This window comes from Eurytemora carolleeae, unplaced genomic scaffold, assembly GCF_000591075.1.
Source record: "Eurytemora carolleeae unplaced genomic scaffold, Eaff_2.0 scaffold687, whole genome shotgun sequence".
In the NCBI taxonomy this organism is placed as follows: Eukaryota; Metazoa; Arthropoda; class Copepoda; order Calanoida; family Temoridae; genus Eurytemora; species Eurytemora carolleeae.
Genome location: NW_019396800.1, coordinates 112,422 through 137,790, shown reverse-complemented (window position 1 = coordinate 137,790; position 25,369 = coordinate 112,422). Strand labels below are relative to the sequence as shown.

General features: G+C 35.4%; 1 protein-coding gene across 1 annotated transcript; it reads right to left on the bottom strand.

The window, feature by feature from the left end:
- Positions 1-1,719: 1,719 nt before the first annotated feature.
- LOC111708808 (PHD finger protein rhinoceros) lies at positions 1,720-24,770 on the bottom strand. The gene is made up of 16 exons (XM_023482303.1): positions 24,668-24,770; positions 23,349-23,562; positions 22,617-22,674; positions 21,767-21,883; positions 20,777-20,914; positions 19,992-20,112; positions 19,387-19,517; positions 18,813-18,875; positions 17,367-17,462; positions 16,879-17,007; positions 16,462-16,635; positions 14,667-14,770; positions 13,970-14,204; positions 9,531-13,274; positions 8,243-8,347; positions 1,720-6,351 (listed from the first exon to the last, which is right to left on the bottom strand). Exons 2-16 carry the CDS (start codon positions 23,558-23,560, stop codon positions 2,443-2,445), a joined length of 9,336 nt encoding a protein of 3,111 aa, XP_023338071.1. The 5' UTR covers positions 23,561-23,562; positions 24,668-24,770; the 3' UTR covers positions 1,720-2,442.
- Positions 24,771-25,369: the final 599 nt, after the last annotated feature.

The following is a 25,369-nucleotide window of genomic DNA, read 5'->3' as shown; positions in this document are numbered from 1 at the left end:
GATTAAATTTTTATTCGTTTACATGCTCTAAAAGCCGGCTTGTTCAATCGGATATTAGTCCAATTGATACAGCATCGTATCTGTATTTGTTGTCAAAAGTATCTTTACTCCATGTAGTAGGAAATTATATCCAACAAAAGCGGATTAAAAAGAAAATTAAAAGTTTTCACAGTGGATATTTACAGCTATCAGGATTAAGAGTTTCCAATTCTGAAGTTTTCAGCTCTGTACATCTTAAAAGTATTCAGTTGCAACAATCAAAATTAAAATTCGTAAATAAGAATTATTAGGACAAAGTCACAATAATTTCAGTTTTGTTTATAAAGAAGACACTTCGAAACTACGAAACTTAATCTGATAATTTAGGCGGTTTAAGTCTTTCCCCCCGTACATCCTTGAAATCATCTCTGGATTGTTCAGCAGATTGACCCATCCAACATCTCGGAACAAAATCCTTCAGCTTTTAACCTAAAATGTCCCTTAAATATTTAACAATTAAACTTCGTTTTACAGAATGTTATATTTTGATTTTGATTTCAACTTAACAGTAACTCTGACATACATTAATACCTAAAATGGCCATCCTAGAGTTTCTCGAGAAAAAATTAAAGAAAAAAATTAACTACTTGATCCTGTTGAACATTGGCTTTCCTTGTTCATGTTGTTTTTTTTTCACATTAATTCAAACTAGTAAAAATTATAAATAATTTTATATCACTAAAATGATTGGAAACTTCATAAAAAGTTGATTAATACGATAAACTGTAATCTTTTGTAAAACTTTGAGAGGGCGGATTGGCCTCCTTTCCGAGTATGGTGTTTCTAGTTCACACTATAGAAAAAGGAGGGGATGATTTTTGAAGATCTGAGAAAAATTTAGAATTGGACATCAAAAGGCATGTTTTTTTCCTCTCATAACTTTACAAAAAAAGTCATAAAATTTCCCCAATTACGCCGTGAGCCACAACATTTTCCCCTTCCATGCCACATATTAGCTTTTTTGTCTTCCAGCAGTCATGAGCCAAAAACGTACGGACTTCCATGCCACAGCATTTGAGTCATCCGGCAGTTATTACGTTTGTGAATAACAAAGGTAATGATTAAAATTGGTATTTTCAAAAATCATGGCATAAGATATATATAAAGAACTTTATATTCAACTTTTAAATTGAAATAATGACGATTCCATAACTTACTCTTACTTAAGGTCGCCCCTAACTGAAAATTTGCAACTATTTATCGTAAAAATTTACAAAATAGAAGATTTTTTGGGGAAATCTGTAATTCTCGAGTAAGGACAGTTAATATTGTGATTTTTGTAATCTTTTCTTATTCTTTTGACTACTAAAACAATTAGTCTTGGTGCCTACAATGCGTAGAATGATGTAAAATTTTCTATAAATAATGTAAAGCAGTTTATAAAACGAGCACACAATTCATTGATCCTCAATAAACTTTAAAAATCCTTAAAACTATAGTCTTTCCCGATATACGGCAGGATTTAAAAAATTGCAATTTCAATGCCCTGTACCTTTCATTAAAAACGTAATAACTGCTGGAAGACTCAAATGCTAGGGCATGAAAGACTATACGGTTGTGGCTTATGGCTGCCGGAAGACAAAAAAGATAATATGTGGCATTAAAGGAGAAAATGTTGCGGCTAACGGCCGCCCCTGCACACACTAAGTCATGACTCTATCCAAAGTACAAAAATAAATATATGGGAAAACAATCAACAATTTATTCCGATTGAATGCATACAAGAATCCAATGGCGTCGTGGCCAGGGGTCAACAGTTTAATTCATTTGTTTCACTAATATCCGAGTATTTTCTATCTATTATGTATAAAACAGAGAGGTAAGGAGAAGGGGGGGTCCAAACACCCCGCCCCACCCCCCGCGTATTCTAATCAATAAAACTCAGGTACGAATACATAATATTTATAAATACCAGGATTATATATCCCAGTTAGTGCATTGGAAGGGATAATTAATATTATATTTACCAAGGAAAGAAAAAACAAAGATTAGCAAAAAATGCAAAATTTTGAATAGTAGGGGTGCACGATGTACACAAGGGTTGAGCAAGATAGAGCTGCAAGGTGAGTCCTCAAAGGTTAAAAAAACAGTCTTAAAAAGATGGGACAAAATACTGCATTTTTTGTATTTTTTCAACCCATCTTTAACTTGATATGGAAATTACATTTGAATACATATTAGATAGGTTAATATAGAAGATCTGACGACGCAATAATAATAATAATAATAAAACCTAATTTATATAATAATATTGATGGAATTAAGAAAACTTTAAAAGTTCAGTTTCTAGTAGTGATTATATGTATATAATATATTATTTGCAGCGGCTATATCTGACGGGTATATCTGAGAGTTGGGGCCTATGCACTAGTTTTAACATGGCACCCAAACTTATGCATTAGATCACTTCACTGGAGACTTAATCTTCAGTTTTGTGAATGAATGTCCTCCTCCCTCCAAAGCAGAATCCGATTTAGCTAGGCCATTATTGTCAGGGCCAGGAGGCTTAGGCTGCTGATCTTTCGTCTTACTAAATTTAATAACAATACGGGGAGTTTTCGTGTTGGGTTGTTCTTTATCCTCCTCCTCCCGTCTCCTCTTCTTATCCTTCTTTCTCCGCTCCTTATCCGCCGGTTTGGAATCAAAGTTTTTCAACATTTCCTCGGCGAACCTCATGTTGGATTTCTTAAAGGAGTCTAGGGGTTCTTCACGCTCGGGAGAATCTTCTAGGAGACATTTCTTCGGAGGCATTCCCCTCGTCCTTCTTACCTCTCCTTTCTCATTACTAGGTTCCAATACAATTTCTTGGGATTTCTTAAGCTTTGGTTTGTAAACATCCTCCTCGTTCTTATTCTGCTTTCCTTTTCCCTTTTTCTGTCCCTTTACCTTGGGTTCCTCTTTCCCTTCACGCTTTCTTTTCCTTTCCATGTTTGCCTCCATCTGAGATTGGTAATCTGCCCTGGTTGGAACACTCGTTACACTAGCAACAGCCTTAGGAATTTTAATAATATTCATCTTGAAGGGTTCCTTAGGTGTCTCAGCATGGTAAACAGGTCCATTTGCAACAGGATGAGTTTGGGGTGCAGGTTGAGCAGGGGTCTCAATACCAAAGTAAGAGTTGAGCAACTCCTTTTTCCTCATTCTTCGCTGTCCTACATCACTGTTGGGTGGGACAATACTGATCTTAACAGGAGTGTTGGGACCAGGAGAGGTTGTGTTACGACTGAAATCTGTGGCGGAAGGTTTAAATTTGTACTTAAGATGATGATGATGGTGGTTTTCCTCCTCATGCCTCTCAGGGATGTATTCAGGACGTGGCACCTCTTCAACCGTAGATCTTCTCTCGTCCTTCTTCTCCTCATCTTCCTTCGGTAGTTTCTCTTTTTCTAATTTCTTCAGTTCCAGGGTTAACAGATCTAACTCAGAGGGTCCATCCTCTGATCTATCTGCTACAGCTGCAATAATCTCACTCTCTGCTCCCATATTCACTGGCAAAGGTTCCTCAGGGCCAAAAATAGCTGCCAGCTCATTAGCCTTGTCCATAGGGAACTCACTTGGCTTAGGTAGTGTGTTAGATTGTTTCTTAGCCATGAGGTTGCTTGCCAGCATGTCTATATATCCCTTGGTTTTCTTTGGAGATATTTCAGAGGTAACATTTGCCAAGTAGGGATCTAGATTCCCAACTGCTGTTGGTGGGGTAGCAGCAGGAGATTTAGTTAGATTAAGTTTAGGACTAGATTTGACAAAATCTGATTTTAGACTTTCAAGAGAGAAATCTTGCTTAGGAGGCTCAACATCATCTAAATCATCTCCAGGGTAAGAGGTGGGATGATACACTGGTGTTGATTTACTCTTGGCCGGAGACCTAGGGGATTTGGGAGTAGATCTTATAATGAGCACAGGAGGTTCCATGTCCAGATCTTGAGGTAGTTCCCTGTTTTCAGGTTCTTCCTCAGCAACCTTTGCTAAATCTTCAGGCTTGGGAGGTAACTTGATCTTTAGAGTGGGGATCTTCAACTTTATTGGAGGAACAGAGGACTCTTCTGAAGCTTCTTGAACTTTCTTATTTTTAACCCCAACCTCAGCTTCCAATGGCGATTCTGTTCTTGCACCAAACTTGATCTTAAGCTTTGGAATTTTAGGCTTTTCTTCTTTCCTCTCTGTAATCTTTTTGATCTTCAACGGAATGATTTTGGGTTTCACTTCAGGTTCTTTTTCTACAAGGTTCTTGGTACTTTTTGCCCTTGATTTTCCTTTCACACCAATCTTTGTTCTAAGAGACAATTTCAAATCCTCCTCTTCAGGTTCAAGCTGAACTGGAGGCATTTGGGTTAGACCAGAATTGTCTGGATCATCAAAATCAAATGAATCATTTGATTTCTTACTCTTGGTTTGTTCCCGGAAATCTCTCAATGAACCGGGTACCTCTTCCTTGGGTGTAAATCCACTATCATCATCAAATTCGTCTTCAAAGTCAAAGTCAGTTCCAACAAGATTTTTGTGTACTTTTTCAAACGCTTTCTGATCATATTTGGGTCCCTTATTTCTAGAGAACATTCTTGCTCCTCCTCTACCCTTAGCCTTTCCTTTAGTTATTGGTGTTAACACTTTCTTTACCAGAGGAATCCGCGCAGGAGAACTCTCTTCAACCTCCTTCTCCTTATAGCAAGGAACTTTGGTTCCTCTTTTTGTTAAAACTTCAGATGCTTTCTCTACCACTGGTAACTCTGGTTCTTCTTTATAACAAGGAACTTTGGTACCTCTCTTCGTAACAGCTTGCTTTGGCTTAATTTCTTCAGTTGCTTCAGGTTTTGCTTTAACTGGTTTGGAATCTGTAGCATCTGATTTCCAGGAAGAAATATCCATTTCATTTGAAACTTTCTGACTGCTCGAGTCCAGCCCTTTTATCCTATTTCCGAGGGGAAGATCATCCTCATCTTCCTCATCATCATCATAATCAACACCGCCTTTGTCATGCTGATCATTGTCATAATCTGATCTGTCTGCTTCTGACATTTCCTTATCTGACTGGGCTATATTAGCCCCCATGAGACCGGGAATATTTGAGTAGAGAAGTTGAGCTGTAGTACTTCCTGACTCAGTCTTCTCATGTGTCGAAGATTTTACTGACTGAGGTGAGGTCAGATATGGAGGAATGGAAGACAACTTTTCTATCCTGTTATCTCTGGGACTTGGGGATGCATCAATATGCTTGACTAATTCCTCAAGAGAGATGGTATCACGTTCAGAAATCACTGGTGGAGGTTTAGGAGGAGAGGCCTGGGGTGGTTTAGCAGGACTTGAGATCTTCACATCACTTTTATCAGGGGGTTTCCAAACCGGTAACTTAGCAGTTTCTAGAACAGAGTCAAGAAGCTCATTAGGAATCCCGCTTGGAGCTGAGTTAAGTGATGCATCAGAACCTGCTACAGATGCAGGGGTATCTCGACCTTTCTTCTGTTCTTTCACGGGTTCAACATACTCATTAGCTCCTTCTTGGCTCTGTCGCTTCTGTTCTCTAGAGTGAGCGACTGAGTGAACAAACCCTGGGAGCTTATCTGCTGGAGTAGCAGAGGGTATTCCATACACAGGTTCGGCCACCTTTTGTGGTTCCATCCTACAAGATGAGAGGTTTTGCTTCTCATGCCTTGGCGACACAGGGCGGCTCTTCTGCACTGATGTGTACTGCATTTGTTGGTCCTGGTTGGTACTATCCATGTACGACCCAATGTTGAACTGATTTCTAAATGGATCAGAGTGCTTCTTCAATTCTTGTTGATGCTTCTGATCCTGGTGGGATCTTTGACGCATGTCTGGAGGTAAATGATCCTGAGATGATCTTCCAGCCTTGGATTTATCAGGAGACTTGTCTGTTTTGATCATTCCAAACTGGGCCAAAGCATCCAGGTGTGAGCGGGTTGGATCAATCCTGGATTTTGGATCATTTAAAAAGGAAACCTGACTTCCAGGATGAGAGTATTTGGATGAATCGTCCTGACGCACTGATTCTGATTGAGCGCGCTTCTCCTGCGTTCGCATCTGCTCTTGGAAAGAACGTTGGTCCTGATGAGGGCGCAGTTGATCCATGTAGGATGGTTGATCCCTCCTGGATTCTTGCATCTTCTGCTGAACCAGAGACAAGCTTGGCTGTTTCATCTTTTCCTTGTTCTGCTCCCGGGTAATCTTTTCTAGATCTGAGAGACTGTTTCGGGACATCTTTTCCAACTCTGATATCTTGTTCACCCCTTGAGTGTATGGACTCCAACCTGCCATCTGCTCCTGCCAAGCAGCATTGAGAATATCGTTCTGCATCTAGAAAATATTCAGGATTAGAACCTTAATTTTCAAATTAAATTTTCTTCACAAAAAAAAGAAACGGAATTAGTCAAATTTTTTAAAAAGTTTTTTTAAATATCAAAATAAAATGCAGTTGGAAATGAACTTAATTTTGTTAAGTCAAATAAGAGGAAAACAGGACTCTCTTTGAAGCGACACTTCCAAGTAAGACACAAGCCTTCATTCACAAATGTAAAAAAGTAAAAAAGTAAAAAAGCAAAAAAGCAAAAAAGCAAAAAGACAAAAATACAACACTTTCTTTTTGAAAAAATAATAAAAAAGAGAAAAAAATGAATGGAGGATTGTAAATAACAGCAACAAAAAATAAATGATTAAGAGAAAAGCTAAAAACTAGCATAGACAAAAAATTTATGTTTAAAGAAATTTTAGACACGAAAATTGGAAAAAAAACCTGACAGAATCACTAACAGAATTTGATGAGTTAGAGAGAGAACGCTGAATTAACTACCGCCAGTTTAAATAATGAATCACCGATTAAAAATAGGATATCATTCTATCATTGAATTTGAATCGGCGGGAGATAGTTTAGCAACCTCTATTATTCATTAAATTCGGCCCCAGATAATACAAAAGAAATCACTACAATTTCCTGAGACAAATTCATTAAAAACTTTAACGTTAGTTAGGTAAAGTCTAAGATTGTTAAGATTTTAAATTTTTTTCTAAAAATTAGAGTAGAGAGAAAAAACAGGGGTGTATATGATTCCATTTCCCCCCCCCCTGGGGGGGAAATGGAATCAAAGGTCACAAAAGAGGGGAAGGGGAAGGAAAGGGGAAGGGAAGAAGAAGGGAAGGAGAAGGGAAGGAGGGGAGAAGGGAAGGAACCAAGAAAATCAGTCTCATGTCCCTGTAGACTTTTTTACAGTTTAATTAAGTAAGAATAAGTAAATTTTTTTAGATGATTATACTATAATAAATCTGAGAAGAGCTTAATCTATGTCTTTTGAGTTGTCGAGTTTGGGGAAGGAATTAAAAAAAAAATTAGAGGGGGGTGGAAGAATAAAAAATATGGAATTATATACACCCCTGGAAAAAATAAAACAAGTACAGGCGAGGAAAGTATGTAATTCACGTTTAATATTTTACATGAATTTCAAAAAACTAGGGATGTTTTTTATAAACCATAAACTCTTTATATTTGCTAGGGGGGGGGGGAGTTAGGATTTTTTCGAATTTATTCTTTAATGTTGCCATCTCTAAGAATATCTAATATTGGTTTCATCAAAGGCGGGATGGGGAGGTAATAACAACTAATTAGTAATTCATAAATAGATTTCCGGGGAAACGAGTCATTTTCACCATTTATTTCCATGACAAACCACAGCTGAGGGGTTAATTTTTCCAAATTCTTCCAACAGCTTTTTTATTTTAAAAACTACGTGTAAAAAAATTCCAGAGTCGGCGATTAAAAAAATTTAAGAAAATACGACACAGGTCTCAGCTGTCGTTTGGCCTTATAACGACTTGAGCTTTCGGATTCAAGCTGCATCTTATTTGCCACAGAGTTGAGTTCAAAAAACTGGTTTAATATGCTATTTGGCGGATTTTCATGGTGAGAATGGGCGCATTCCGGGTTTTTATGAGAACAAGACTGAACATCGAGCCTTATTCTCCACTACAACAAACCAAGGTCGGTTTTATTTTTATTGGACCTAAATCCTAAGTTGAGCCTAAGATCTCGCAGCTGTCTAAGATTGGGTCTTAAAGCTAGGTTTAAGGAATACGACCCGAGCCGAAGCTTTTAAATCGCGGGCTCAGTGTGATATTACCGTGATTTTCTTTTCATTTTTTTATGGGGGGGGGGGGTGGGCTTGTATTTTTACTATTTCAGATGGTATTTATTTCCCTTCTTTCCGTATGCTGCTTGAAGGTATGATTGATAGTGAAGTTGATGTGCTTGAGCCTGTGTATACAGATCAAGGTTCTGGTTTAAACCAAACCCGGCCAACTCCTAATAACAAAGATAAATCATAATTTTTGCAAATATTTCCCCCTTTTTTCTCTCTTTCAAATTTGTCCTCTGAAAAATCAGACATCTATTTCAGCTGTATGTAAAAGTTTAAAAAATGTAAAATAACTACCAGTGTGATAACTAAAATATTTTAAAAACGAGTAGACGAATTTTTTTTTCAGATTAAAGCTCAAAAAAGTGGTTTAAATTTGACTGGATACTTTTATCATGATTTTATGGATCCTATTAAATATTCATTATTTAAAAAGAAAAAATATTTCATTCTTCCGCTAATTTGATTAGAAAAATTACTTGATTCATCTGAATGAATTCTTTTATATCCTTACAGTAACAACTAAAATTTAAAAATTCAGAAAAACAATTATTTAGAATTATACGTCGGGTACTAGTATTCGTTAAAGACTATGAAAAAAAACTTGAAATGATTTCCTCAACAAGATAAAGAAAAAATGCGTAATTTGAAGATTGTTAAAATTAAAAATCGCAAGACATTTGAAAGGCTTCAGAAACTGCAGCCAACCTAGATTTTATGATTGGGTTGTGCCAAACATTGTTCAGAAATAAGAAAAAATACATCCAAGTTATTTTAGAAGTGTTAAAACAAATGTTTTAAATTCTATTTTGATGTTGATATGGCTCCAACCTGTGAAAAGTTGAGCCGAATTCTGACAATATATCTGAATTTTCTTTTCTCATGACAATAATATGCACAGATCCAAAAGCATAACGAGACTACACCCCCCCCCCATCCACCCTCCCTCTAAGTGTTGGATAAGGATGGTTAAAAAGGGAAAAACCGATTCTTAAGGAACTGTAGGCATTTATCAAGGGACCCTCCTTTTTAACTGTCATGTCAGATGGACAACGATACCCTTTAAACTTTAATCTATGTAAGAAAAAAGAAAAAAAATGTCATCTTTCCTGAAAAATATAAAGTCTATTATGTTTAAATCTGCAAGTCACTTTTAAAAAGAAACCACAATTGAAAATGAATAATTGTCCGACAGAAAAGTTAGGATATCTCATTCAATCTTTTATAAAATAAATGTCCTGCAAAGTGTAAATTTAAAGAGAATTTTGAAATATGATGAATTTTGCAGACATTCTAAAAATATCATTTTTTTAAACCTCAAGAGCGATAAAAGTGAGAAGAAAAAAATACCTTGACATATTGCTGAGCGTAAGCAACTTGTTGGGATTTGCTCTGCATGGTAAACATCTGATTGAGTAATGCTTCGTTGTACAATTGCTGTTGATGATTCACCAAGGCATCTGTGTTCTTCTTATCTGGTTTCCCAAACGTATCAAGGTCCTGCTTCTGCTTCTGCTGCTCTTGATTGTACTGAGGCCATGATCTAGGATCTTGCAACATCTGCTGTTGAAGCTGTTGTTGCTGAAAGTACTGCTGAAGGTCGGATGAAGACATAGAGTTGTTAGTTTTGTGACCAGTGGAGGAGGTTTGGTTGTAGAATGTTGAAAGGTCGTCTTTAGGCTTGTCTGCTGCTAGAAATTGCATTTGCTGCTCCTGAGAGAGCTGCTGAAGAGCTGATGGTTGAAATGCTTTGCTGTGATCTGGAACAGGGTTTTGAGGCTTTAGGCCAAAATCAAAACTATCTTTCTGTGCCATCGCAGAGCTTTTCTCCAAACTACTAACAATGTTGTCAAGGCTAGGTTGAATATCTTTTCTACGAATAGAATCATGAATATTGTTCTCAAACACTGGTGAAGGTTGAACTGCCACCGGTTTCTCAGCACTAACATATCCTTCATCTGTCTTGGTTTGATGCACCCCTTTCTGAGTTCCAATTTTCAGGCTAGTATCACTTAGTTTGTCAGTAAACTCTAGTGTGTCTGTTGAGTCTTCTTTGCTGATATCTTGGAGGAGTCCATTACCATCAGTCAAGGAGGATTTAGCACTATCAGCATCAGAATCCTTGGATTCAACACTAAATTTTCTACCAGTTCCAATCTCTTCTTCAGGTTCATTGTCTGATTTATTTAGTGCAGGTTTAAAAATATCAGCAGCAGTCTTATCTTCATGAGATTTATTGTGTATGTCTTTTGTAGAAAGAGAAGGCGACATACCTATTGGTGACTTAAGTAGGTTGGGAAGGGGGCTATTGTTGTGAGTTGACTCTATGGATCTGTTCAAAGAACTATCTAAAGACCTGTTCAATGCCGGACTTTTGGTAGGGGACTTTGTCTGAGTGAGTATGTCCCGTACTTTTTCTCTTGATGAGCTTGAGATGCGAGGCGACCTAGTTTCGGGTTGTTTTCTACCCCTCGGGGACCCCCATTGAGATGGGCTTTCATTCTCTTTTTGGCTGGTGGACTCATGTTCTCCGGGTCCAAAGGCAGCAGGCGACAACCTCTCACTGATCTCATCTCTTGGTGGGCTTCTGTCAGGACTGAAGATACTCTTTTTTGGTGTATCTTCCCTCGGACCGGGCTGTTGGAGTTGGACACTCTGAGAGGGCGACGCTCTGGAACTTGGGTCAAAGATGGAATGATCACCGGTGAAATTTTCCTCTCCAAATCCTCTGCTTCTCCCCGTGTGTCGGTCCACTGAGGAATCACTGATATCTCCTCTCCCTCTTCGAGATGGTGTATCATTAGCTTCTTTGGACTCAACACCTGACTCAATGGGTCTGAGGATGTCTGAAGGGAGTCTTGCAAGAGGCTCAAGTTGTTTGTCACTTGTATTGTCCGACTTGAGTCTTTGGATGACACTGTCGTCAGTGTCTGTATCTGATTCCGAGTCAGATGAAGTCTTTGAAGAACTGGGCGGAGACTGAACGCCTTCAGGCCGCCCTTCGGAAGTTTTAAGCTTCTTATCAGGCGGATCCTTTCCAGCTTTATCAATCTCCTCCTTGTCCTCTTTGGTGAGAGAGCCAAGAATATTAGATATTTGAGATTCTCGTTGGCTAAGATATTCCAGAGCTTTGGAAGATGAAATAGCTCCATCTGGAGCAGCCCTTGGACTCTTCTTGCTTCTCTGTCTCTTCACAACTGGCTTACTTGGTCTTGGTGATTGAGTCTTTCCAGGCTTCTTTCCCTTTGGACTTTTCCCCCTTCCCCTCTGACTTTTTCCTGCATCTGAGTCTGACTCTGATCCTGAGCTCACAGAACTGTCGGATGATCTAGTTCGCCGTTTAAAGAGTTCAGATTCTGAGTCTGATTGTGATTTTTTAGATTTCTTGCTAACTTTAACAAGTTTTCGAGTTGGATCAGCCTTCTCCATTTTTGCCTGTAATGCGCTTGCAAGAAGAGCTTCCTGTTGGGATTTCTTCCACATGTCCTGCTCTCGAAGTTGTGCACTTGCTTTCTTAGCAGCTTTTCTTTGCGGTACAAAAGAGAACATTTCAGGATTTTCAAAGTCATCAAACTCTCTTTTCTTGTTGAGGAACTCTTTGTCAGACTCTGAGTCCGGTCCACTTGGTGGCCTGATATCAGTGTCAAACAGAGAGTCAAACTCAGACTCTCCAGCAGAGGAAGCAATTTTTTTGTTCTTTGATTTCTTAGATGGTCTAACATCCTTATCTTTTGGGAAGGCAAATACATCCTCGTCAGACTCTGAGAGGGCATGTAAAGAGGAAGCTAGGGAAGCCTTGGAAAATTTGGATTTTTGATTCTGTTTTGACTTCAGTTCTTCATCTTTTTTAGAATAGACAGGTTTACTGGACTCATCTTCAGAAAGGTCTGAGTTGTAAGACGTGTTAGCACCATGTTTAACTCTAGGACTCTTTCTCACATCCCTGGGTTTCAATGGAGATCCTGACTTCAGTATCTCCACATCTGATTCTGAATCCCCAAAAAGCTCAGATGTTTTCACTCCCCGCCCACCTTTCTTTAAATCTTCAGTTTCTTTTTTGTTCAGTTTCTGTGATGCTTTCCTTGCTGCAGATCTTTGAGGGACTAGCATAATGGGGGGTTTATCATCAACGTCCATGGGCTCAGTTTCTGAGTGTGATGAATCTCTGGCTAGCTTTAATTTAGAAGATTTTTTCAGAACATCATCATTGGATTTGCTACCTATCCGGGATGACTCTTTGGCTCGCGAAAGTTCTGGCAACGAGAATTCCTTCATGGCTGCCTTTGTCCTAAAAACAGGAGATCTGGGCCGGTCCATAGAGTTTTGTGTGTCCTCCGAATCCCTCCATTCCCCCAAACTTTCATTGTTCAAACGCAAAGAATCTTTTGCTGATTTTTTGGACTTTGTACCCCTACCTCGCCCCTTGGGCTGAAGATCATGATCACTTTCACTCTCACTATATATAGTCTTGGTCTTGCTAGCACTTTTATTAAGTTCTTTTCGGGGAGAGAGTTTCTTCAGTTCTGCTTCCTCCTCTGAGCTTGAGATTGATGAGTCGGTGTGGTTGAGTAACTTGCTTGACTTACTGGATTTTTTGCCTATAGGTTTCTTTTTAATATCCTTATGAGATTTTTTGGAAAGATTGGATCGTCTTGAGTTTAAGGGTTTCACATTTTGTATAAAGCTGTCATCCGACTCGGACTGACTGGTGTCAGAGAAAATTCGTTCATATCTCAACTCAGGTTTAATAGAAGCAGTAGATTCCGTCGATCTTTTCCGCACTGGATTGTCTCGTCGGATTTGCGCACTGCCCTCGTTAATCTCACCAGATATCCGGGAAATAATTGCCTCAAAATCCTCATAGGAATGTTGTTCTGAATCTTCATGAGAGTAGGTTTTGTCATAAATGGTTGGACCATGGTTAGCTTCCAGGACTGCCGACATCTCCATGAGGGTCATCTGGTTAGCAGGATCCTCGTCTGATATCAAGGCCAGCTGCCGTTCTAGAATCTGCTCCTTGAGCTTGACATAACCCCGGCTTAACTTTTCCCTCCGAGATACCATGTATGCAAGATTCCGAACTCTTTCAAGATCCTGAAAAAAAAATTATATATTTAATGATATTTTGAGATCACATCCCTCAAAAATGAAATGTTTAAAAAAATAATAAAACTAATTTCATTCATTAATTTTTTTATTCAAACAAAATTATAATTTGTTTGTAAAAAATTATATCTTTAAGCCATTATCCCGCCCTCCTAGCTAAATTTTGTTATATTTTAGTTTTAGATTGGGACACAAGTATTATGCGACTATCTATAATTTTATTGTTTTTTTTCTTTATTTTTTCAAGTAAAAAAATCCCCCACATTATATAAACCGCACATTAACTTTGAAAAAAAAATCTAAATTAAAATTTCATATCAGTTTCACCAAAAGTCAAGATTCAAATGCAAGCGAAATAAAAAAAAGTCTAGAGGTGCGGTATTCCCCCCCCCCTCCTATAAATTCGACATTTTTTCGTAAATTAAAATTGCGAAACTGAGTATTTAAAATAAATTCAGAAAAATTAGTTGTCATTAAAGACAAACATCTCATTTAAAGACTTCTCATTTTGGAATAATCAAAAGAACAAAACATATTAAGCGGCTTCAGGCGCGTTTTTCATCACATTTAAAAATGTACAGGAATTTGTTTGTCACAATGTTAAGATTGACATCTGATAACTGCAGTTAAGAGAATGATTATTTCAGACGGAAAACATTTTATTTAAGAATTTATTATCATACCTGACGAATCCCAACCAACATCTTCATCTTATCCCGCTCCGTATCCTCACCCTTAACACTGGAGAGGGACTCCTCCTCCCCTCTAGGGACCAGGAGGGCCTTGTTCCCCCCGGCCCTCCTCTTTAGGATCCAGTAGCGGTAGATAAAATCAACCAACTCCAGGCTTAACTCAACTTTAGTCGCAGCAGTACTTATATCAACCAACTTAAAGAACTCGCGTTCAAACCTAGCAATCCTGAAATATGAAAATACATTTGCTTGGTGTCTTTTTCTTTGTTCAATTGTTCATCCAATTGAGACAAAAACGTTCAAATAAGTTTTATCATAAAATATGGTCCAAAGCAAAACTTCGTCAAAAATCAACTCAAAGTTGGTTTTAGTCCTTTGTTTGGCTAATTTACACTTGGCTTTATTTTGCAAAACAAGAAAAAGAACCTAACAACATTTCAGATTCTTCTACTAAATCTACTTTAAAAAAAATATATATATATATATTCAGATAATGAAGTTTTTTTTTGAGGCAATTGGGCTGAGGTCGAATTTAAAGGATTTGAGACGCGGCTCAAACATAGTTGGTTCCACTTGAAATTATATTTAGTGTTTCGAGATTTGAGCCGGCACTCAATTGGAGCCGGTTTTTGGCGGTTCAGCGAGGCGGTTAAATTTTTTTTAATTCGACAATTAGTGTAAAACTTACTTTTTCCTCCGATCTTCCGGTGACAAATTCTGCTTCCTAGATCCGCTCTCGGAGTCGGAATCATCGGTTTTCTTACTGTTCAAGCTGTGCTTCTGACAGTAGGACTAAATATGAAGAAAATTAAGATTGGAAGATAAGGATAAAGAGTAGGACTAGAGTAGACGTGGGGAAAATTAAGGTCAGAAGATAAGGAAAAAGAGTAGGACAAAAAATGGAGAAAATTAAGATCGGAAAATAAGGAAAAAGAGTAGAACTAGACATGGGAAAAATTAAGATATGAAAATAAGGAAAAAGAGTAGAACTAAACATGGGAAAAATTAAGATAGGAAAATAAGGAAAAAGAGTAGAACTAAATATGGGGAAAATTAAGATCGGAAAATAAGGAATAAGAGTAGGACTAAATATAGGGAAAATTAATGTCTGAAAATAAGGAATAAGAGCAGGACTAAATATGGGGAAATTAAGGTATGAAAATAAGGAAAAAGAGCAGGACTAAATATGGGGAAAATTAAGATCGGAAAATAAGGAATAAGAGTAGGACTAAATATGGGGAAAATTAAGATCGGAAAATAAGGAATAAGAGTAGAACTAAATATAGGGAAAACTAATGTCTGAAAATAAGGAATAAGAGCAGGACTAAATATGGGGAAATTAAGGTATGAAAATAAAGAAAAAGAGTAGGACTAAATATGGGGAAAATTAAGCTCGGAAAATAAGGAAAAAGAGTAGAACTAAATATGGGGAAAATTAAGGTAGAAAAATAAGGAATAAGAGTAGAACTAAATATGGGGAAAATTAAGATCGGAAAATAAGGAAAAAGAGTAGAACTAAATATGGGGAAAATTAAGGTAGAAAAATAAGGAAAAAGAGTAGGACTAAATATGGGGAAAATTAAGGTCAGAAGATAAGGAAAAAGAGTGGGACTAAATATGGGGAAAATTAAGCTCGGAAAATAAGGAAAAAGAGTAGAACTAAATATGGGGGAAATTAAGCTCGGAAAATAAGGAAAAAGAGTAGAACTAAACATGGGGAAAATTAAGGTATGAAAATAAGGAAAAAGGGTAGAACTAAATATGGGGAAAATTAAGCTCGGAAAATAAGGAAAAAGAGTAGAACTAAATATGGGGAAAATTAAGGTCAGAAGATAAGGAAAAAGAGTAGAACTAAACATGGGGAAAATTAAGGTAGAAAAATTTAAAACGAAGTAAAAATAAATAGAAAGAAGCAATTACGCTTTACTGGTCAAAAGAGATAATTATTCACGCAATAATTATAACAACAGATAAAAGGACTAATAAGGAGATAGCAGAATATTTATAAAAAGAAAAAGAAAATAGGAATTAAATGAGAATAAAATGGAAGATGAAGATAAAGAAAAGTAAGTTTGAGATTGATGATTGAAGAAAACATGAACTAGAAAGTTTAATCTTGGAATATTCAAATCTTGTGAAAAGGAAAAGATAAAAACTTGAAATATGTAAAAAGATGAAAGGAAAGGGATAAGCCTGGTTCTGTATTAACTTTTTTTCGGTAAAAATATTCCATCCTTAAAGGAGACCGTCGCAGTTTTAATTTAAGGAATCATGAATCATGTTGGTTGGGATTCTTAAAGGGCCGATAGATGTTGCAGTTAATTCAGATTAAAAAATATTTCAATATTTTTTTTTTTTGACATTCGCCACTTTATCCTAAAAAAAAAGAAAAAACCCTGAAAGCAAACTGTTGAATGTTGATGCGCCAAGTCTCCTGGGAATTTGATGGCTGTAAGTAAAGATTATAAAAAGAAACAACTTACTCTAAGTTTAACACCGTCCTCTGAATTTTCATCATCAATGATTGCGCGCATCTCTAGATTGTGCCTGAACGCGCAGGTGACGTGGTACGCGGTCTTACAGGTCTTCACGCTGCACTGTATACAGGACCCCGTCTTCTCCTTACACAACACACACACAAGGGACCACCGGGATTGCTGAAATTATAATATTTCTTCAAATTTTAGTTTTCAGTATTTACATTTTTCAGGGATGCATTTCCTTTAAACATATTTAGTTTAGATAGCAGGGGTAATAAGGTATGTAAGATTACAAATCTCAATCCCATTTTTTATTTTGTCCTGACCCCTCCCCCCCAAAAAAAACTCCTTGAAATCATACAGTAACTGTAGTTTTTTTTCAAGTTAATTTTTAATATTATAATCTCATGATCGACTTACCGGTATACTTGATATTTTTGTAATAGGCTCCATTTTCTCCACGCACCCAATAGAAACCTCGGGAATCCAGAGCGCACAGGAAACGTGCGCCCATTTTTGTCCACTGCGCGTACTCTTCATGGCACCACCCTGTGATAAAAATAAATTATGGGTTACTATCTTTGCTTTTAGTTTATCAAAAAAATATTAACAATTAATCAAATTCGCAAGTTCTTAAATGAGAAAAAATTTCATTTCTTATTAAAATTCTTTTCAAAACCATAACAAAACAAATAAGACAATGGAAAAATGCAGTTTTATTTTTCTCCATTTTGTATGTTTAGTTTCAATTTCGAAATTTATTGATGAAGAATTTCAAAATTGGAGGAGTTTACTGATTAATAAAGTATTAAGATCAAAGCATTAAAAGCTCGATAAGAAAACTAACAACTAAAATATAAAACTTGTTATGGCTTTTAAATAAAAATATACTTGTGTATAATGTTTACCTTATTAGGGCAGAGCTGGCAAGGAGGTTTAATCCCTAAACTACAGGTTCTACATAACCAGGGGCCGTCAGGGATAGACATTATACCATAACAGGCCTAAATAACAACAACAATGTTATTAAAAGTTATTAAATATTTCTACTTTTTTCGGGTAATTTATCAATTTCAAATATATCTGAAACTAAAATGAAAAAAAAGAAGAAAAAAATTTCATATTTAGGAAGTGAGAACATTATAAAAAAAGGAAGAAGATTAAAAAAGAAGGGAATCCCTAATCCCACTCCGTTCATATTGGACCATAATTCTTTAGTTTGAGAATTCTATTCTTTCTGGACTTCTTTAAGTATAAGAGATTGCCCGGTGTTTTAAAGTTTTTATTTTTTTTCAATCTATTTATAAGAAAATAACAGATTTTCTTTTTAAGCTAAAATTTTGGATAATCGATGATTATTTTTTGAGCTAGAGCAATCGAAAAGAAAATTGGCATTTTTAAAAATAAATGAAAGAAAGCTTTTCATGCGAATTTGCCAAGTCGAAAAAAATATCTATTGTTTATCTATCGGTACATTCCACTTCTCGCGTTTTCATCAAAAATATTTGATCTAAATCTGGTAAAACAGAAAAATTACGAAGTAGCTGTGACGACAAAAAAAGTATGAGACATAGAAAGAAAAAATTAAACCTGGAAAAAAATGAAATATTCAACGTTTAATTACAACTTGATTCTAAAAATTAAACGAAAATTTCCCCTCAGTACCAAATACCCCTACTAAGTTTTTTTTTGTGGGACATCATACATTCTGGAAAATATTCTCGAATGAACACTTCTGGAACATAGTCTCAATGTAAGAATGAATTTTAATTGACAATTGAAACAAAAATCAACCTCATATAATTTGGAATGAAGATAATAAGCTGAACTTAATTTTGACAAGACTTCTTTTTAGAAAATTTTCTTCACAATTCTCATGCAAAAATGAACTTTTCTTAAGTCGTCAAAATCGAAAAAAAAAAATATTTTCCGGCTAAAATCCTGAAAATCCGTACAATTTGAGACACTATCCGCACATTCCGTGCAATTTTTTGATAATAATAAAAAAATCCTTTCAATCCGCACATTTTGGCCTCCCTGCAATTATTATCGCCAAATTATGAGCGTTATTATGTTTTCATGGGGTTATCCGCAGATTTTTACCGGAAAATACAGAATTTTTGGGTAAAAATTATCAAATGAGTTTGAATAAATTGTCTTTTCTATGCCCAATATTTCATTTTTCTCAATGGGCATCAAAAATCATTTAATTGTGCAATTCTTGAAAATATATAAAGTACATACATATACTTCATAAACTCAACTTATTTGGGCAATCTGGTATAAGCAAAATTAAAATGTTTTTACGCAATTATTCTAGTATACGCAAAATTCAAATATAATTACGCAATTACCTGGTGTACGCAAATGTTGCACTGATCACAGAATACCATCTCATTAGTTTCCTCAGAGTCCGGCTAAACAAGGAAATATTAAAAATAAATTTTAATCATATTGTACATGAGTTGAGATTTCGCACATTCAGCGCTTAGGATCCATTTAATTTTGATGTGGATCCGGATCTGGATCCTGGATCCGCACTGGAAAAAAATGGATCCGGATTCAAATCCGGATCCGGATCCAGGTCATTTCTTTAAGATTTACTGAATTTTTTTGACAAAAAATAATTTTCAAATTTTTTGTTTTATTTTTTACGCCTATTTTTATCCTAAAACTTGAGTTTGAGTTTCAGAAATAAGGAAATTTGTATGGTCTCTCTTTTTTTAAAAGTTCAGATTTGGGTTTTAGGAGTAACATTTTTTTTGTAGTTTTTGGTTGATATTTTACCCCTTGGATCCGGATCCGGATCCTAAGCAATGCGAACATTTAATTTTTTTTACCATTTAAGTCTTATTTAATATGTATCCTTTCACTTTGCTTCTTTAAATTTGAAAATAAAAAAGTTTTCATTAATTTGTCTACACTTACCGATCTACAAACGTCGCAGATGATGGAGTCATCCTGCTGGATTTGTGTATCCTCGGAGCTTCGTAGAGACGAGTTTATTTTATCCCTGCACTGACGCTCTAACTCCTCGATCGTTTGCTCCATCTCGTTTTCTAAATTAAGGACTAAAATTAGTAGAAATAAATGATAGCGAATTAAAAAAAATGTTGATCAACAAATATCGATCAGAGCGTATTTGGTTTACCAAAAATAAAATTTCAAGAGTATTGACGTTTTGAGATTTTGAATTAGTCCCAAGGATCCCTGAAGGGGTGTAGTAGGAATAACATTGGGCAACATGATAAATCTTGATTAGAAGTTTCATGTTTTTATTTCCTTTGTAAAATAAGGCAGATTTAACGCATGTTCAAGTTCATATGAATTATATAAAAGATGGCTTTTTTGTGACATCTCATTTTCATTTTTTTAAATATTAAATTCTTGATATTTGTTGGTATTTTGTTTTTGTTTTCTATTTTTGGTTTTTTTATGTCATCTTTGACAGTTGATTATCTTTTAATTTTTTTTTATAAAGCTCTAAAAAGTAATTATTAGCAAAACGCGTCCCCGACAAAAATATATTTCACCTGTAAGCAAGGATTGTCCCATTAGTACACGCTCTCCGTTCAGATTGCTGAGCCATCTTTGATCAACATCGTCTAGGTCATACCCACACACCTGCTCAGCTCTCAGCACCATAGGAGTCACCTAGATTCAATCAATCAATATTGTATGACAGGAAGGTATCCCTAGTATGACCGCAAACAGTTATCTGGATTTTCATCAATTCTTTATTTTTGGTTAATAGTGATAAGTACTAAGTAGTTTAACTTTGTAAAATTAGTTTAACTACTTCTCTTAAAATTAAACCGGCAACACAGGAAAAGTGGTTTAATGAGTCTACGTAGTTCAACTACTTATTGCTTTTCAGTCTTCAGGGGAATTTCTAGAATCGCTAAAAAATTACTTGGATCCAAATCCAGGTAGGACTAAAATAAACAAAATAGGCCTTAGACCTTTAAACTGTAGTAAAAAATAAAAAAAAAATCCTGAGGTTGAATTAAAAATCTATTTTCAAGTAAAATTAGGCCAAAAAAAAAAACGAAAAAACCCATCAAATTAGAATTTTCTCATTTCACACCTAGATTATACTACTTGCACTATTTTATCATGTTAGATGATATTTTACCTAATTTATTCATCTAATTACTAAAAACTTCAATCCATAAGTTCTAGTTTCTTTAAAGGAAAAATTATTTTAATCTACATGAAAAAGTTAAATTTTAATAAAAAATATGCTTGTTTTCAACTTTAAATAAAAATACGTTTGAAAAAATGTCGACCTTAAAAGAAAAAGAATAAAAAGTGTAACCTGATGAGTTTCTGCTGTATAGGACCCACTAGCGTTCATACAGATTAGTTTTCTAGGTAAACCAAACCTCTCCCGGTTAGTTGAGAGGGGAACCAGGCTAACCTGGGGCTCAGGCAGACCATCAGGTTTCACGGGAACCTAAACAATCAGTTTTGAGCGGGATTTATGATTTATGGAGGGAAGGATTTTATTACAGAAAGAAATGCCTTTTGGGCGAAGATAAATGATTTTCGAGGGAAAATAATTGATTTTAGAGGTTCAGAATTAGAATCTTTGCAAGAAGATAAAAGATTTTTAACATTGAACTATTGCCTGTTGAGTGAAGAATAGTAATTTTCGAGTGAAATCGAGTGGTTTTTGATGAGACATTAACCTTTGAGGATTGATAGATATTTTTTGAATAAGATGAATTTTATAGGAACAAATGCCTTTCTGATGAAGATGAATGATTTTTGGATGAAAATTAATGATTTCAGAGGCTTAAAATCAGAATCTTCACAAGAAGATAACCTTTTTTTTAACAATTGCCTGTTAAGTGAAGATTAATAATTTTCGAGGGGAATCGAATGATTTTGGATGAGAAACTTAACCTTTGAGGTATAATACATATTTTTTTTTTTTTTTTTTGGGGGGGGGGGAAGGGGGGAAACAAACGACATTAGGGGAACATGATGATTATTTGGCGAACAAGTATGTAGATAACATTTGATTCTTATTTTACTTTTGTGTTTTTTTTAAGATAAGAAATAAAATTTCTTGTTTTGTGGATAATCTTATAAAACTAGTCCCAAAACGGGGATTCACATTTTTATAATTATACCAAAGAAAGGATGAATGAAAAGAAAGGAAGTATGAAAGAAAGGATGAATGAAAAGAAAGGATGAATGAAAAGAAAGGAAGGATGAAAGGATGGAAGGATAAAAAAAAGGATGAATGAAAAGAATAAAATATTTCATGCAATGATGATTGAAAGGATGAATGAGTGCTGACCTGAACCCCCTTCTCCCACTCCTGCTTCCATGTGTCCTGTACAGTCCAGAAATCCTCTGCACCCAGGGGTTCATTATCCGGAAGCTTCATTGCGGAAATTAAATCCTTTCGGAACAACTGGAAAAAAAATCATCATTTGTTACATAAACTTTATCAACTCAAATATCAAAGCACAAAACTTTTAGCAAATCTGCCTAGTTTTTAATTTAAAACGGGAAAAGCATTTCTGATTGTACAATGTAAATACAACATCAACTTTGAAAACCGGCTCTGAACAAAAAAAAATAAAACCGACAAGTAACCAGGAATTTTATTTTGACAAGGATCTAACTCATCAATTTATTACCCAAAACAATTACAAGGGAGAGTAATTTAACATAAATAAAACAAAAATTAACAAAACTCTGCAGACCAAAAATCGATTTTTTTTGGGATGTACTCGAGAATATTCAAACTTATATGAAAGTTGGAGACAAAACAAACACCATGAAAGAACCAAAACTGAAATAATCAAAGTAATTTGATTTACAAAAATAATGTTTTTGATGGGGGTGGTCTACCTATTTATACCGTGTCACAAGGATATGGTACCGTTGAGCTTATACTAAGATTTTCAAGATAATTGACTTCAGTAAAACAGGATCAGGATCAAATTACACACTTTAACTAATCAGACCTCAGGTCTTTTTAATCAGTACTAACACTGATACATACATGTCTGATACGATCAAGAGATAGTTAAATTACTGTAGTGTTTACACATATATTTGAGAATACAAAAATTTGACTTTTGACCTAAGACATTTTTGTGTCAAAAAAGTCAATAAATATTAATGATTATAATACTAACCGTTTCTGCCACAGGACTATAGGCTCGTCGGTTTTCTGGATTCGTTTCAAATGCAGATCTAATATAAAAAATCTAATTATTTTTGTTCGGATCCTGATTCAAGTGGCAAATATTCACCAAAATTGAGAAATTCTATTTTGCTTCGAACAAAACATTTGGATAGAAAAAACAACTTCGCAGAAAATCCCTTTTATATAGTTTAATCAGGATAACCCGGTCTTTATGCACTAACCGAAGAAAAAAACAATTAGTTGCAAATACGTCCTTTTAATTTTCATTCGCTTTTCCTCCTCTCCTTTTTAAAGGCTTAAAACTTTAAAGGACTAATAGTATCTTAATAATGTTAACAAGTCAAATTTCATTCGCTTTTCCTCCTCTCCTTTTTAAAGGCTTAAAACTTTAAAGGACTAATAGTATCTTAATAATGTTAACAATATGTAATGGTAAAATTATCTTATGAAGAATGGCGATTACGAAAAAAGATTTCAAAAAATGTTACCCAAAATTCTTTATTTATTTTCCCATTATTTAATCAGTGTTCAATTCAGCATAATTACATGATGAAGATATATACCCTTGCTATACATTTATCCAAAAAATGAAGACAAAATATGACGGGGTTATCTTTGCATTAACAATTGATTGATTTAGTTCATTCATCGTTTGATTAATTGAATAATTGATTGATTGATTTAGTTCATTTATCGCTTGATTAATTGATTGATATATTACCTGTATGATCTGCCGCCCTCCTCCGTATCCTCCTGCGAGGAAGACGGGGAGGGCGGGGATCTTTTCCGCCACGCCCCTGATCCACTTCCGGCGTATCCATCCTTCCGGGAGCTTCTGTTATCTTTCCGGCTACTGCCGGAGTCTTTTCTTGAGCCGGTTGTCGGCTCTTTTCTCCAGGTTGATCCCCCCGGCATATTATCAGTTCTCGTCATGGCTGTGGGAGTAAAGATATCGAAATGCATTCAAATTACCCACCCACATTAAAAATTTATATTGTTTTTTCAATTTTTGTCCTGAAAGTACAAACAATAAAGTGCTCAATATTACCACGTTATTACTATTTAATAGGTCATTACTTATTTTTACCCCGAAAATACAGATGTACTAATGTGCAGGTTTGAAAGTACCTATTTTTACATCGAAAATACAGAAGTACTAACGTTCAGGTTTGAAAGTACCTATTTTTACATCGAAAATAATCGTCTTGACCCTGAAATTTTACATCTGAGTCCAAGGAACTGAGATGTACATTTGGGTTTAACTTATAGAGCTGATATGAACTAGAATATAGTTTTAAGTGTAATATACGGTTAATCACATTTTTCTACAAAAGGACCCCCCCTCAATCTCTCACAAGCTCACTTGTTGCGCCTGAGCATCAAACTAAATTTTTAGAGCACTTCGCACCCCTCTTATGTAATTTCTTGATCTGTTCTTCTTGATCTGTTCTTAATTAATGTATTTGTTGATAACTTTCATACAGGCTATATAAAATTCCCCTTAGAAATCACTTCATGTTAGGTTAAGACACTTTCTGGGCCGAGCGCTGCGGCTAGGATAGGCTAGGGGGCCGAGCGCTGCGGCCACATGGTCAGTTATATCCATGTCTAACATAAAAGATCCATGTACAAAATTGATATTAGGGGGGGGGGATGGGGGGTCCAAAACTCGTTCTCTAGGAATATACCCCCCCCCCTCCAACCAACAAAATTACAATGTCTAAATATTCAAAAATAACTCCATCATCATATTAAAATAGAGTCTATACATAAATTTAGATAAACAAATGGTGTTTAAAAAAACTGTCTTAAAGTGAGCTGTCGATTGTAACAGTTCACATTTATTTTCTTATGATCAATTTTGTTAGACCGACTTAAATTTAGTTTTCACAGCTTATTTAAAAACAGTGCAGTTGTGTTGTTTAGATATTCATTGCTCTCTAGAAAATCAAAACAAACAAAAACTTTCACCGTTCAACAACGTCCGTGCGTTTTAGACTATAAAAAAAATATTTAACATATTCCGATATCTCTACTTCCCTATTGCGCCGTAGCGCGTGTTTATACATTATGTTCCATAACTAAATTTCGTCGCGCTTGCATCCTTTATTTCTGAAATAATAAAAACGTAAAAAGAAATCTGTAATTAAAGCGAGTCACTTATATGACTTATATCACTTGTGGGTATAATTTAGTCACTTTTTAGATCAGTGTATATATCCACTTATCAACTTAATCAATGTAAACAAAGCTGATAAACCTGTAATCCATAATCATAAGGACCCAATTCACTTCATTTATCACGTACTATTATTCAACTATCGCAGATATTCATAGTTATCACTAAAAATATTCTTAATTCAAGTTTTAGTTCACGCTAGATTTCAAACTAATATTTTCAAACTATGTAAAACCGGTTATTTCGGCCGAGGATATCATGCTCTCGATAATTTAATGACGTCTCACATCTTCAAGAACATTTTGGGATCCATGGAAGCGAAATTTAAATCCAAATAGTAGAATTATGAATGAAAGTTTAATATTTTTGTTTGTTTCCATTACGAAACTCAAAATGGCTGACACAGTTGAAAAATATCAAATAAAAACGTCTTGATGAGTTTCGCTAACGTTCTTTAGGGACTTGTAGATCATTTTAGGAAGGAAATACTTGTACTTCGTCACATAAATAATGAAAAAAAGTGGAAGGACGTCAAAAATAGCATAATATTTGTAGATTTGACA